Source organism: Tupaia chinensis, unplaced genomic scaffold, assembly GCF_000334495.1.
Source record: "Tupaia chinensis unplaced genomic scaffold, TupChi_1.0 Scaffold000164_1, whole genome shotgun sequence".
In the NCBI taxonomy this organism is placed as follows: domain Eukaryota; kingdom Metazoa; phylum Chordata; class Mammalia; order Scandentia; family Tupaiidae; genus Tupaia; species Tupaia belangeri.
Window position 1 is genome coordinate 5,192,589 of NW_006159638.1, and position 12,060 is coordinate 5,204,648.

At 35.9% G+C, this 12,060-nt stretch overlaps 1 protein-coding gene across 1 annotated transcript in view; it reads right to left on the minus strand.

The window, feature by feature from the left end:
- The window catches only part of ADGRL4 (adhesion G protein-coupled receptor L4), a 134,925-nt gene that overhangs the window by 41,329 nt on the left and 81,536 nt on the right, over positions 1-12,060 (minus strand). The window contains exons 9-11 of the mRNA XM_006146087.3: positions 10,561-10,766; positions 3,926-4,099; positions 1,607-1,810 (exon numbers count right to left, since the gene is read on the minus strand). Of these exons, the coding sequence (XP_006146149.1) occupies positions 1,607-1,810; positions 3,926-4,099; positions 10,561-10,766 (584 nt within the window). The remainder of the gene's footprint in view (positions 1-1,606; positions 1,811-3,925; positions 4,100-10,560; positions 10,767-12,060) is intronic.

The following is a 12,060-nucleotide window of genomic DNA, read 5'->3' on the forward strand; positions in this document are numbered from 1 at the left end:
TCTGCAATATAAAACCTATTGCTGTGTTGACTCTTTCCACAGGCTGCTGCCAGCCAGAGCTTGAGCACATCAAGACATTCTTGTTCTTGAGCGACACTTTGGCTGAGGACTCCCTGAGGACTCCTGTTTATTTGTAATTTTTTAATTAATTAATTAATTTATGTTTAGAGGTTTTTGCTATAGGGCATGTATGCTCACCCAAAAGAGAGAAAGAAAGCGAGAAATTACCCCTGTAGGGGGGATGGCCACTCCTCAATCCCTTCCCTTTCATTCTCCTCTCCGGATCTTGGGGCACACAAGCACACGTGCCCAGCGTGAGTTTAAGCCACCACCGGGTCTGGCGGCCTGAGGACTCCTGAAAGGACTCTGACAACTATGTTGAACTTTCCTTAGAAGTGCAACTGCTGTGGGGGTCAGCAGGTGGTGTGATGGTTAAGGGTGCTGGACTCCCATATGGTCAACTGTGGTTCAAGTCCCAGATCTGGCAGCTTGCTTCTTCACTTTGTCTCTCTCTTGCTCTTGCTCTGTTTTTCTCTGGTCAAATTTAAATAAATGAATAAATAAAGTTGAATAAAATAATTTTTAATTTAAAAAAAAATTGCAACTGCTGTATAACAAATTCCACCCATTTTCCTTTTTGTTCTTCTCCTCTTTAACAGGGTCACCCCTGCATCTTGATCTGATGACCCTCAACCTCTCTTCCTATTCCTCTCATAAACATTGCCCTTAATAATTTTATTGCATATTTAATCTCATTTTAGTGTCTGCTTCTAGAATGACCCAGATTAACACAATATGAAACTTTTTGGTAAGACCCTAGATCTGTAGTCATGGGAAATAGGTAGCTGGTAAAGTGGAGATAGTAGGTACAGCCAATTTATCATATTTCAATTTTATCTTACTATTAGTAGGGACTGAATAAAAGTAGCTAGGTTCTATAGCTTTTATTCAGTCCCTACTAATAGTAATATAAATTTTATTTCCAATTGTTTCTTTCCTCAGTCTTTGTTTAATGCCCATCTAAAAACAAAACAAGCCAAAAAAGTACATTTTCAGTTTGTCACAAAATTTTAATTCACAGGACCAGCAGTTAGCATAATGGCTATGTCGCTGGACTCCCACGTAGTCGATCCCAGTTTGTGTCCTGGACCTGGTGGCTTAAACTCACACCGGGTGCGTGTGTGTGTGTGCCCAAGATCCCGAGAGGAGAATGGAGGAAAAGGGATTGTGGCATGGCCATCCCCCCTGGGAGGTGATTTCTCGCTTTCTGTCTCTATGTCTCTCTCTGTCTGTCTGGCGAGCGCACGCGCCCTATAGCAAAAAAAAAACCCTCTCAAATATATATATATATATATATATATATATATATATATATATAAATTTAATTCATCTCTGTGACTTATTATGTGTGACATTTTAGTTATATGGACTTGATAAGAGGTTGCTTAATATGTTAGCAATATAACTTAGAAACAATACCTGAAGAATAAATTTTATAGTATGTTTGCCCCGTTGAACTCATACTTATAATTCATGTTTTGATGACGTATATACTTAGGAAAGTACACATAGAGAAAACAAAAATGGAGAAAAAAGGTCCACATACCTTATTAGTATTTGTATTGATCCCAACAAGGAACACAAGTTCAGCAAGGAATAAGTTACAGCAGAGATTTTTATGAATTGTTGTCCTAGTGCTTTGAATTTCACTGAAGAACCAGAAGGTAAAAATGCATATAGCAAGACAAATTAGTGAAATAATTATTCCTAGTTGAGTGATCCTTGTAAGAATATTATAATCTTTAATGCCCTAAGGGAAAATAATAATAAAGCTGTTAAGAGAATAACTCAGTACCTTGTTGAAAGAACTACAACATATAATGAACTTCCTTTTTTGGTGAAACATTAATCAAAATGTTCATAAGGTGTAAAAATGCAAAGTGTATTTAGATGAGAAAACATTTGTACTTTAGAAAATTCTCAATATCCAGAGAAACCTGATATAAATCATGTAGTATTTTAATAATTGTGTAGTTAGTGCTTTTTTCCTTCAGCATAGTATTTATTAGTATATGGTTTAACAATGTTAATGTCATCAGTTTCATGACATTAGAAAGGGAATTCATTATTATAATGTGAAAATGATTAATTAAAACTGATTTATCAATGGTAAGACCAAATGTTATTTCTATGCAGCAATTTATCTAAAACACATTAAATACAAGTTTTAGGAGTGCTGAATATATGGAGTATCAAAATAGTATAGTTCAGAGACCGAAATGGGAAATGTTGGATTTATTCTAGCTAGAGGAATATTTATATCTTTATATAAAGATAATAGTCTTTATATCTTTATATAAAGACTAGAACATTCTTACTTAAGATTCAGAAAAATAATTTTTTTTGTTGAGAAGTTTTTGCTATAGGGTGCGTGCACTTGCCAGAAAGAGAGAGACAGAGAGACAGAAAGTGAGAAATCACCCCCCCCACTTCTCCCAGGGATTGCCATGCCACAATCCCTTCTCCTCTATTCTCCTCTTGGGATCTTGGACATGCATGCACATGCATCCGGCATGAGTTTAAGCCACTGGGTCTGGGACTTGAACTGCGGTCGACTATGTGGGAGTTCAGCCACGTAGCCATTACGCTAACTGCTGGTTCCCCCAAAGAACATCTTTATAATGACATGTTTAGGCAGATTTATTTAGCTACTATTTTTCTTTTTAAATTCGCCAGAGAGTGTATGGAATCTCTGCAGAGACAGAGAGAGAGAGAAAGAGAAAGCAAGAAAACACCTCTCCTATGGGTAGTAGCCATGCTGCAGCCTCTTTTCTTCCATCTCTGCCTCCTGTTAGGATTTCGGCACATGTGCACATGCCCCTGGCCTGTTTCTCAGGCAGCTAGGTTCTGGATTCAAACTGCAGTCACCACGTGGGCTCTAGCTGTCTTAACCACTATGCCGCAGGCTGGCCCTATTTGTTTACTTTTATATTTAATAATGGATTCAAATTTATAAGGAAATAAACCTGTAATCTTATAAAGATTATAAAATCTATATCATGTAAAATAAGAAGTGATATAATAATGATGGGATATAAGTAAGATGTTGCTAAAGTAAAACACATTACGAAGCTATTCTTCTTAGTATGTTTTCATGTTTGAAAATCTTGTGAGGCTCTACCTTGCTAAAAACATAATATTAGTTATAAATATGCTAGTAGTTGTTGAGCAGATATCAAAATATCTTAAGTACTTTATCACCAGTAAAAAATAAACTTTCAATACCAAGACAAAGATCCCCCAACTTATATGATCCATTAAAATATGTAAATGGATCCTAAAAGCAACATTAAAAACTAAGGGTCAAGGGAACCAGCAGTTAGCGTAATGGCTATGTCGCTGGACTCCCACGTAGTCGACCGCGGTTCGTGTCCCGGACCCGGTGGCTTAAAACTCACACTGGGCACGTGTGCGTGCGTGCCCAAGATCCCAAGAGGAGAATGGAGGAGAAGGGATTGCGGCGTGACCATCCCCCCTGGGGGGTGATTTCTCGCTTTCTGTCTCTCTGTCTCTCTCTGTCTGTCTGGCAAGCGCACACGCCCTACAGTGAAAATCTCTCCAAAAAAAAAAAAAAAAAACTAAGGGTCAATAAATAGATATTTCATTGAACATGGAATCTACTAGATAGCACAGACTAGACAAGTCCTGGACTTGAGATAATTTAAAATCCATATTAAATAGATCCTGGAAGGCAGGTAGAAAAAGTCTAAAAGAACATAAAGGTGAGGTTTCTATCCATTATATTAAATATGCTATATATTTGAAGAAAAACATACAAAATTAGTTATTCTCTTGAATGACATGGAAAATAACAGGAAAAAGGAACATAGGTGGATTTATAAATATGAAGTGAGAGCTGTCTTACAATAGAAGGACCAGAAGACATCAAAATTGCAAAATGTGTCAAGTGATTACAACGGCAAGAAGTGTGGGTCTCATTCGAGTGTGTCATCTCACAACCTTCTGAAGACCAGCTCCCATTCATAGTATCAGGTGAGTACTTCCAAAATGCACATAAACTCCCATACTCATCTGTGGTCTGAAAAAAGAGACATTTTACTGATTAATTGAATTGTTCTTGCCATGTACCATTAATATGATTAGAATAATACTTCAAAATGAAACATAAAATAAAATCTAACTTAAAAACCTGCTGTATGGAAGAATTATATGGAAGGATTGAAATTCTTATTACAACAATGCTATCTTTTATCAGTCTTGGGTTACAAAATTGAGATCAGGTGTATGTCACTTAGAACAGTGTATGGCACATAATTATCATATGCATCTTTATTTAATTAAAGTTCATTGGGGGACCAGCAGTTGGTGTAATGGCTATGTTGCTGGACTCCCATGTAGTCAATGGCAGTTCGAGTCCCGGACCTGGTGGCTTAAACTCATGCAGGGCATGTGTGCATATATGCCCAGGATCCTGAGAAGAATGTAGGAGAAGGGATTGTGGCATGACCATGCCCCCCTGGGGGATGAATTCTTGCTTTCCGTCTCTCTCTCTCTCTCTCTGTCTTTCTGGTGAGTGCAAAAACCTCTACCAAATAAATAAATAAATAAAAATAAAGTTCATAGGATATTTACTAGATATTTGTCAGTGATCAGGGTAAACACTGAACAAAATAGAGAAAAGTACAGTATTTGCATTGTTAACTTTACATTCCAGAGAAGAAAAATTTTTACATGAGGAAACTAAACCAGAGAAGAAAGTAATGTGGAGGGTGGTATGATGAGGACTTTCCTAGGAGATACAATGCCTCAGCAGTTCCATCAGGGAAGTGAAGTGTAAGCCTTGCAGACTTGGCAACAGAGGGCTCTGGACAGCTGGAGTGGCAGGCAAATGGAAAAGCTCTGAAGTGAGACAGATATTTCTTCTAGAAATATCTGGAAGCCAGTTAAGTTAAGCACAAGAGTAAGGTAAAGAGTAGAGAAGACAAGATCGGAGGTAGACAAGTATCAGATCACATTGACAATGGGACAGTTGTTCAATGCATAGTAGAGTTTTCTTCTTATATTTTTATATGAACTACTATAGTATTATTGCTAATCCACTGTAACTTTTAATTGTAATTTATTAATAGAATGTTGAACTTGTAGAAATAAAAGCTATTTACAATAATACAACTTTTAAGTTAACTAGGTGTTTTCTCACCTAATTAATTTAGTTTGACCCTCAAAAGAACCCTATTTTGTTGAGGTCAAAAGATGTCGAAAGACATACTTCAGACAAATTTGATAAAAGTAGTATAACACAGAGTCAAACACATCTTCTAACAACTATTCATTAAAGAAAACATATCTTGAGTGTTAAATGTGTGATAGGCACTGACAGAATTTTCAGTTAAAAAGATAAAGCATCTGTACGCAAGGATGTCTGAAACTCAAATGATTGTAATACAATAAGATAATTCTTTTAATGGGATATATACTAAATGTATCCTTTGCCACAATAGAGCACTGACAAAGACAGTTTGAGTGCAGTAAGTTTGGGGAGACAATATTTGAGCTAACATTAGAAAGATGACGAGAAGTTTTTCAAGAAGGTCAAACTGTGTAAAGAAATTTAAAATCTTTTATCTAGTTCCCCCAAAAAAGTCAAGAAAATGTCCAATTCCAGAAGAAACAAGGGACTCTAGAATCGGGGAAGTAGAATCATTCAGGCAGCAGGAGGTTAGTGAGTGTTTACACATTGAGCGACCACTGTCCTCTAACCACCACATTTTCTTAGCTTTCTTTATTCCTGCAACCAGTCTTCTGTGTGTAGGAAAGGAAGAAATTTCTTTCCAGATAATTGATTGGCCCAGGAGAAGCTGCTTTTAGACACTGATCTTTGGGATCTTCCAATGCCATGGCCAAGAATCTGCTGATACCGATGAAAACTCTCTAGTGAAGCACACCTCTGCCACAAGTCCACCCTAGCACACTATGTTTCATTATTATTATTACTGTTTTTAAAACTTTTTTCAGGGGCATATTTGCTCACTGAAGTGAGACAAAGAAAGAACGAACGTGAGAAAGCCTCCTCCATGGGAAATGGTCATATCACAACCCCTTTTCCTCCATCTCTTCTTTTGAGATTTCGGACATGCATGCACATGCAGTCGGCATGTTTTTCAAGCTGCTGGGTCTAGAGACTCGAAGAGTGTGGTTGGTCAGATCCTGCCATCTTAACTACAGCTGGTCCTGTGTCTCGTTATTAAATAGGAGTAGATGGACAGAATCACCAGACATTTGAGGTTCAGCTCTGACAGAAAAGTCAGAGAACAAAGACAAATGAACCCAAAAGGCGAAATTGAGAAAAGAAATGATGGAGTAGAATACAGTTGTTAAAAACATACATTTTAAATAGAATCTCAGAGAGATGAGATACAATACCCATTAAATAAATCAGTGTTCAAAAAATAAATGTTTTCAGTGAATATTAAGCAAAACAATATGGGCCACTCCATGGCCTATCTCTGCAAGCACATGTATCCCTTGTCAAGTGAAAAAAAAAAAAAGAAAGAGGGAGAAAAAAGGACAGAAATACTAGTCTAGGTAAATTAACTAAGAAATAATATTAGATAATTTACTAGAACTAAATACCATACGTTTTAGAGTCAAGAGACTCACTAAATACCACTAATGAAGAAAGCTACTAATGAAGAATGGTCACACAAAAATATAACTTAAAGATTTTGGAATACTGGGGTCAGCAGGTGGTGAAGTGGTTAAGGTGCTGGACTTCCACTTGGTAGACTGCTGCTTGAATCACACAAGACATACATGAGCATGCATGGCCAAAACATCCTTCTCAGGATTGGAGAAAGGAGGAGAAGGGATTCTCTCTCTGTTCTCACCACATGCCCTATAGCAAAAATCTCTCTCTCTTCCTCTCTAAAAATAATAATAATAATAATAATAAATTAAATTAAAAAATTAAAAAAAAGATTTTGGAATATTGAGAATAAGAATAAGATCTCAAAAGCTTGGGGCCAGCAGATGGCATGATGGTTACGTTGCTGGACTTGCACGTGATTGACTACAGTTTCAGTCCCGGACTGGTGGCTTAGAATTCATGCTGGACATGTGTACATGCTTGCCCAAAATCCCAAGAGGAAAATGGAGGAGCAGGGATTGTGGTGTGGCCATCTCTGGGGTGGGGGTGGGGGGTGTGATTTCTCATTTCCTGACTCTCTATCTCTCCAGTAAGCAAACGTGTCCTACAGCAAAAATCTCTCTCAAAACAAAACAAAACAAACAAACAAACAAAAACCTCAAAGAAATTCCAAAGTTTAAGAAAGAAAGGAACTTATCACATTCCAAAAAGTTCAAATCTTCGTTAAAATATTAACTGCATTCAACTTATCCAAGTTCACTTTGAAAAAGTCTGAAGAACAATATATTTACAATTTATAATTCTATGTTATGGTATTTATATAACAAGTATAAAGATAAGGTAGAAAAATACATATAAAAAAAATAATGCAAGACTCAAAAGTAGCCTTCCATGCTACTTTTCTTAAGCAGCCACTGGAGAGCAGTCCACCAAAATACAAAAATGAACTTAGAAGGAGGAAGACATTGGCTCAAGGAAACATGGAATCTGAAATAGAAGAGAGGAGAATATGTGTCAGCGATGGTGCAGAAAGGAATGGCTCAGCTGCGTGGCAGACCAACAGCAGACATCCAAACATGATCAAGTTTGCAAAGGCTTGGGAAGGCTATCTCAAGACAATAAAATAAGCTGACAGGTAATCTTATGTGTTTAGATGTTGAGAGAAGATATGCAATGCTGTCAGAGAGTTTGGGAACAAATTAGAAATGAACAAATAAAATCTAAATGAACTAAAAAAGAGAAATTTAATACCAAAGAAAAAAGGTTAAGCTTCACAATTTAGTTGTGAATAACATATACCAAATTACAATACTATACACCTTTAAAATTGAGTTTTACCAACATTTGGAGGTTTGCATAGGGGGACTGAAGGAGTATTTTTAATACAGGGAAAGGTATATATTTCCATAAATGGCATTCAGTAGATTATGACTACTTTTTCTTTTAACTTTGCAGAGGGTACATGAATTCCCTGGAGAGAGACAGGGAAAAGGAGAATGCACCCCTTAATGAGACAGACATGGTCACAGTGCAATCCCTTCTCCTTCATTTCTCCACTTTTGGAATTTTGGACACCCATGGACACATACCAGGCAAGTTTATCAAGCCTGCAGATCCTGTTAGGATTTCAGGCACACATGCACATGCCCCTGGCCTGTTTCTCAGGCAGCTAGGTTCCAGACTGAAACTGCAGTCACCATGTGGGCACTACCTGTCTTAACCACCAGGCCACTGGGCTGGCCCTAAACAATGCTAATTTTTAAAAATGCTAAAAATGAAGAGGAGTTACTGAGTTTAATTGAGGGATACACAGGGTCAAGAGAGAAAGTTTTTTTTTTTTTTATTTTTTTAAAGAAACAGAAACTTGAATATATTCATTAGGTACTGAAGTGAAGAGATTCAGGAAAGAAGAGATAATTGATGAAGCCTAATTTCCTTGGGGGTAGGTTAAGGAAAGAATAAGAGTACTGGATTGGGCAGGAGTATAACAGCTGTTGAGAACATACATTATGGAGGAAGACTGCTTGGGATTGAAACTTTCTACCAGTTGATTGCTGGTTGACATGAGCAAGTAATGTAATCTCTTCAGATTTCAGTTTCCTAGTCTATAAAATGGTGATAACAGTATATACCCCATATGGCTCTTGTAAGGAGTAAATTTTTTTTTTTGTTCCTTTGAGAAAATAATTTAACATGGGGCCTAGTCAAATATCAATACTATATAAGTACTGGTTGTTATCATTATTATTATTTTTATCAATATTAGTAAAACTGCTCTCAGTATTTCTCTAAGGTAATGCAGAAAGATGTATTAATTAGTGGAGTTATACATACATATATATAATATATACATATATATATATATATATAAAATCAGGGAATCAGGACACTGAGGATATTACATATAAGATATTCTATTTTCTCAGGGAGAAAAGTGAAATCAAAATTTTTATTTTCAGAGGAGAGTGAAATCAGGGGTAAGGGGAAATATTATCAGAGGAGAGTAAGAACATTTTAAAATGGTTATTACATTGGGAAAAAGATTTGTACAAAGAGTTACATTAAGCATAATTCAGTCTTCTTATGAAATATCTTGAAGAATTTTTGTTAAATGTGTGTTTTTTTCTTTCTTTGTCAAACATGGATTGGTGAAGTGAGTTGTCCATGGCAACCTTTCAGCTGTCAAAGTACTCCACTGGCAAAAATTACAAAAACCAACAGATAATGTGAAAAAACAACGTTTGATGTCTAGTGTTACAAGGTCTTTTGCATTCAGCACCTAAAAAGTAAATATACATTTAGTTTCCATTTTTAAAACATTTTGTACCTTGTCTTTCCCTCAAATAATGTTTTCCATTGCTTAGTTTAAGCTATTATTTATTTGCATTTTCTACACCTTTAGTTCTACACTTTCTCCAAATGAAGCTTCAGAGGTACATTAATGACATACTAAAATTGAAATTCTGTTGAAAGCTCCTTAGTGATGAAAAGGTAGCAAATGATCTCTGATTTTGAGTTTCTCTGATTTATTTGTTTTGAACTAAAAGAACTCAATATTTAGTTCATGTTTATTATCATATAGCTTTAAATTCATATGAGTTTAAAAATAGTATGGAATAAAAACAAAAGAATAAAATGGTTTCCATTCATTTCTATTTTTTTTTTTTTTTGAGAGGTTTTTGCTATAGGGCGTCTGTGCTCTCCAGACAGACAAGAGAGAGACAGAGAGACAGAAAGTGAGAAATCACCCCCTCAGGGCGGGGGGATAGCCACGCCACAATCCCTTCTTCTCCATTCTCCTCTCGGGATCTTGTGCATGCATGCACACGGCCTGGCGTGAGTTTTAAGCCACCGGGTCTGGGACGCGAACCGTGGAACCGCGGTTGACTACGTGGGAGTTCAGCGACATAGCCATTACGCCAACTGCTGGTCCCCTCCATTCATTTTTTTATGAAGCATTTTAAATTTCCCTATGATTTTATTTCACTTAACACTCAACTCTCTTCCAATATTATTTTAAATGATAAGTATTAACCAAACGCATCTCTTATCGCACAAGTGACATTTATCTCTTTGACTAAGTGATTTTTTTTTTTTTTACAATTCATTTTTTGATGGTATGGAGACTTTCAAAATGAACAGTGTACTTAAAAATAAAACTAAATATAGTTTAATGTCAGTAAGTCAAGTATGTAAATTCTGTAGAACTGATTAGAAAGTTTAAAAAGCACTGAAAGCATGAAATATTTTATGGAAAAAATAGTTGAAACTACTTTCCTTTATTAATTTTGAAACTGAATTTTTTAATTCAAGAACTCTCACAATTAAAGTGACACAACAAAAGAGTCCACTTCTCTATGTCATAACTAACAACCACTAGAAAAACAACTTACCTTTATATGACTCAATGTAAACGTTATTTTGTCAAGTTCATAGAGTGTGAGTGGGTTAGAACTAATTGAGACTGAAATTACTGAAGAGATGACTTTTTCCTCCTCTTCAGAATTATCAGAATTTTGAGCTTCCGTTAAGAAGTTGTCAGATGATGAGAGCAAGGGACCAATACTCTTATAATACAGAAACGCAACTGCGACATTGCCTATCAATCAAATAAGTATACTTAGTGAAATTCCTATAAAACAAAAATGTATTTCAACTTTTAAAATAAACACAAAAATTGAACAAAGTGTTTGCTCTAAGGGAGTCTTATGAATACTCAGATACTCACTTGTGGGCCACAATAAGTTTATGCTTACATTTTAAACCTTATTAAGACTCTGACCTCTACAAATCCCCAAACAATCATGAACTGTAGCATCTCATTTGCACAAACTGTATTTAGATAAATTTACATGCAAATCCTAAGAATCAGGATGTGAACTGTATTCACTTGAAAAATAAACTGTTGAGATTTCTTTCATGTGCAATATGAATAGGAGAGATTTAGAGAGACATTTATCACAGGTTTATAAATTAGGAAAGTTCAAATTGAACAAGTTGTGTCATGCCATTGAGTACAACTTTATGCCCAGTAAATGGCTCCTAATTGATAACATATGGTAAAGCAGAGTCAGGGTAGGAAATTAATTTTCTTGAGAGGCAGCCATATTTCTGTGCTCTTTGACACTCCACATATGCAGTGCATCGGTGTCTAACCCAATGTAACAAAATCCTAAATACAAATGTTGATAATATCAAAAAAAGGACTATGATAAAAAAATTGGAACCGTACATCACTCCAATAAATACTCATTGAATATTCCTTATATATTCCTTACCCATAGTGCTTGAAAGCAGAGTGCTTTGGACTTCAAATATCATTGTGGATTTTGGAGCATTTCACATACATATGAAATATCTTGGGAATGGGACTGAGGTATAGACATAAAATAAGTTTGTTTCTTTCATGTATACCTCAAACATACAGCCTGAAGGTAATTTTATATTATATTTTTGCATCATTTTGACTGTGTCTTGGCCATATGAGGTCAGATTGGAATTTTCCACTATGGTGCCATATTAGTATTAAAAGAGTTTTGGACTCTGGAGTATTTTGAGTTTTGCATTTTTGAACTAAGGATGTTCAACCTATAGTATTCTGTGGATAAGTTTATATGAGCTAGAAGTTGCCAAAGTGTATTATGATGCTTCTAACTGAACATAAAAAGGCACCACAAGAGATGTTGCCAAGAGCATGGTTATATTCACACACATTACATAGAACATTTTTTCCTGAACTCAGCTTAGATAATTTGTATGAAAGAAAGACGTGGATGTTCATATAACATGACTGTACTACTGAAATGATGACTCTGTCGTAATAGTTTTAACTATTCCAGCCTTTGCTACTGACTATCAAGGTCTGAAACTGGGTTCGTAATCTTGTCAGTCAA